Consider the following 3,852-nt stretch of genomic DNA (forward strand, 5'->3'; position numbering starts at 1 on the left):
AATATCCTGCTGTACTTGAAGGCTTTTGTGATGCGGATTGGAACACTTTGTCAGGTGATTCCTGTTCTACCACTGGTTATGTCTTTACTTTAGGTGGTGGTGCTGTTTGTTGGAGATCAAAAAAGCAAACTATAATTGCTAACTCTACCATGGAGGCTGAACTAATTGCTTTAGCTTCAGCTAGTGAGGAAGCGAATTGGTTAAGAGATTTATTGTTTCAAATTCCTCATTTTGAAAAACCAATTCCTCCTATTTTAATTCATTGTGATAGCACCGCTGCAATTGGTAGAGTTCAAAACCGTTATTACAACGGTAAATCCAGACCTATAAGGAGGAAACACAGTAATGTAAGATCGTATTTGACAAATGGTACCATTAATGTTGATTATGTCAAATCTTGTGATAATCTTGCAGATCCTCTTACGAAGGCCTTAACAAGAGAAAAGGTCTGGAGCACATCGAGGGGGATGGGATTGAAGCCTACAAATCCTTGAGTCATATATGAGGAAACCCAACCTGGGGACTAGAGATCCTATAACCAGGTTCAAAGGGAAAAACTAATCATATGATGACTTGTTGTGAAAAATGCACTATTTTTTTCCCTCCCTATGATGTGAGTGCATTATTTCCTGTAGTTTGTGAAGGTTGAGTTGATAAAACTCTTAATGAATATCTGTAGCCCGTATGGGTGGAGTGTTAATCTTACAGGAGCACTCTCGACAGATTTCACCTATGTGATGTGTGGAAGTAGGTCGCTTCCTATGAGAATGGGGCTTATTCTCAAATGCACTCATGAAACCGGGATAGCACATGGCCATAACGTGCTGGCTGTTAAAGCTCATGTCAACACCTTGATTATTATGTGTGAGCAGTGATATTTTATTTCCCTTAAGCAGTCATAGTTCAAGTCTGAGACCACTACGACTCTGGAGTAAAAGTTACTGTTTCACTAAGTGGAGGTTCAATGCAGAGCACACCTTCATTATGCATAGTAGTCTTCCTTCAACTGATATACTCTCTTATCTAAATATTAAAATGAGTGGGGGATTGTTAGGTTATTAGCATTTTAATATTAATATTTAACATATTAAATTGCTTTATTTTGGAGTTATAAGAATGAACATTGGAATGGATGACTTCTACATCATCCATTAGCATTGGTTATCCATCAATGTATTTCATTCTTAATTCCTCCATTACTCTTTGTAACCTATGTAACTCCCATTGTAACCTATGTAACTCCCATTGTAACTTATGTAACCTATGTAACTCCCATTGTAACCTATGAAACTCCTAAGGCCATTATCTTCACTATTTACTACCTCCATTATCTTCCTATTCATTGCTAGGAAGACTTCTTGTAGTATAAATAGTGGTAGTCTTCATTTGGTTTTAGAGATACACAAAACACAAGAGAAAACAAAGAGTGAAAGAGTTAGTCTAAAAGAGAGTTCTTATTAGTTGAAGGGAGGTGTTCTTTTTTGTGGAGCTTTGGACTCAACTCTTGTCCAGAGTTGTTGAGTTATACTTTGTGAAGGCTGTTGTATCCTAGAGGGGACAAGTCAAAGAGGACTACTGCTGGACCGGTGAAAACATTTGCTGCAGTGGGCTTGAATCTCCTTAAAGAGAGCGAGATATCCGCGCCTCAGCCTAAAGAGATTAATTTCTTCATTTTATTTTCAATTGTAATCTTGCAATTTTGTTATCTTGTAAGTTACTAACACTATATTTGTATTTTAATTTTTTTAACACTAGTATTGAATGAGGACAAAAATTAATCAACATTTCAATGACCTTTATACTAAAGTACTATATTTGTATTTTAAAATTTTTAACACTAGTATTGAATGAGGACAAAAATTAATCTAACATTTCAATGACCTTTATACTTTTAAAGTACTATAGATACAAATATAGATATAGATATATAATATCATATATATATATTAATTAAATAATGAATTTTGAAATATCAGAAACTTTTAAGGTAAAAAATAAAAAAAGAACAAAAAAACTTTTGAACTCATTTTCTATTGTTCCTCATTTACCCCTAGAATAGGAACTTGAGAGGTAATATATAAAGCCCAAAGTCCAATAAGAATAATCTCACTCACAATTGTTTTCTTCTCTTCCTCTTCTAATAAGGTGTCACAATTGTGTATCCAAATCAATTTCTCATTATGTTATGTTCATTGCCTCTTTTTGTTAAACCCTATTGTAATAGGCCTATTTTCCACTCCATTGACCATTCTGGCCAAGAGAAGAAAATAGGAAACTTTAATTCAAATGATGACTCTTTTTGCTATGGTCTTAATTATAGGCCTAAACCAATTAGAACTTGCATTTCAACTAATCAAGAAAAGTTTGATCACAAGCACCAATATCCCAAAGACCTCAACTTTTATGGTGAGTATATATGTCCATATATATATTTTAACATTCATTTTTTTTATACTATAAGATCACCTTTAATTTATTCCATACTGTAGCAAGTAATTCACTTTACAATTTCACTAGTAGAAAATTTGAATTTCCAAGAGAGGTGTGTCCCATCATATATTGATTCATCCTTAAGGAATTTTTTATTAAGATATTATTACGACGATCCAATAATTCAAAAAGTTTGACCTATTTATTAATATTTTGCTAGACTACTATTTTTTGTAATCACAATTTGTTAGTAAAAAATAAGGACATAATATGTTCACTTTAGAAACATAGGTCCCAGTTGGTCTCGTCTATGAATTTTCTTTTGCTATCCTATTTATTATTTATTTATGACAATATGAAGTATTAGTTTTTCTCTAACTCTTACTTAAACTTTGTTCATACCCTATTTAAATTTTCAATAGATTCATCTCTATCAAAGGAAAAATCTAAACATGATGAAGATGGTTTCAAGAAGACAAAGTCAAGAGCTTTGAAGAAAATAAAGCAGCCCATTTCTCCTGGAGGTAGACTATCAAGTTTCTTGAGTTCACTTTTTACAAATGGGAAAAAAACAAAGATTTCCTCAAATGATGAGGATAAAAAATTGAAATCAACTTGTTCTTCATGTGGACACAAGAAGTTGAATATGGAACAACAAAATGTGGAGGCTATAAAAGGGATTAATAAAAATTATGTTCATGAAGATCATCTAAAATTCCACAAGAATATTATTATTGAAGATGAAGATGATGATTATGATGAAGGTGCAAGTTGTGCAAGTTCTGATTTGTTTGAGATTGATATATTTTCTTCCATTGGATTAATGGGATTGCCTTTATGAAACAATAAATATTGGTATTAATCTAGCCTTTCTTGCAAATGGTAGTTAATTTGCTGGTGTGTAACACTAAATAAATAGAGAAAATTATATTATTATTATTATTGTTGGCATTCTTTTATTGATGAATGAGAAAGCAAAGTAAAAAAAGACATGGATTCATAAATATGTCTTATAACTCGACTTTAGCTTATATTGATGTCCTCAAATTTTGAGTATGCACAATAAGGTGAGTCAATTTCATTTAAGGTACGATGCTCAATAACTCCCTCAACATTGAAATAGGAGCGAATTCACAATCTACCAATAATTTATGAAGTCACTTTTTCTTATCGCTATACTGGAGTCCCTATACATGTGATCTTAGGAATTAAAATTAAAAGAAATGTTAATGGTTTCTCTTTATATCAGTCTCATTATATTTTTTAAGAAGGGATTATTTTGATATACCTCCAACGAAAATTCCTTATGATCCTAACATATACTAAGGAATTAAGTATTTCTCAAATTGAATATGTTAAAATAATTGGGAGAATAATATTTCTCCTAAACCTATTATTCTCCCAATTATTTATATATATATA

The 3,852-nt window shown here is 31.8% G+C and overlaps 1 protein-coding gene across 1 annotated transcript; it reads left to right on the forward strand.

Moving 5' to 3' along the window:
- The first annotated feature begins 2,129 nt into the window (after nt 1–2,129).
- Nucleotides 2,130–3,372, forward strand: LOC107006836 (protein BIG GRAIN 1-like A). The gene is made up of 2 exons (XM_015205353.2): nt 2,130–2,406; nt 2,853–3,372. The coding sequence occupies exons 1-2, from the start codon at nt 2,181–2,183 to the stop codon at nt 3,269–3,271; spliced, it is 645 nt and encodes a 214-aa protein (XP_015060839.1). The 5' UTR covers nt 2,130–2,180; the 3' UTR covers nt 3,272–3,372.
- Nucleotides 3,373–3,852: the final 480 nt, after the last annotated feature.

Source organism: Solanum pennellii, chromosome 12, assembly GCF_001406875.1.
Source record: "Solanum pennellii chromosome 12, SPENNV200".
In the NCBI taxonomy this organism is placed as follows: Eukaryota; Viridiplantae; Streptophyta; class Magnoliopsida; order Solanales; family Solanaceae; genus Solanum; species Solanum pennellii.

Coding starts and splice junctions, on each gene's coding strand:
- LOC107006836 (XM_015205353.2), top strand. CDS start 2,181: ATGTTATGTTCATTGCCTCTTTTTGTTAAACCCTATTGTAATAGGCCT. Junction 2,407..2,852: donor CAAAGACCTCAACTTTTATG/GTGAGTATATAT, acceptor AATTTTCAATAG/ATTCATCTCTATCAAAGGAA.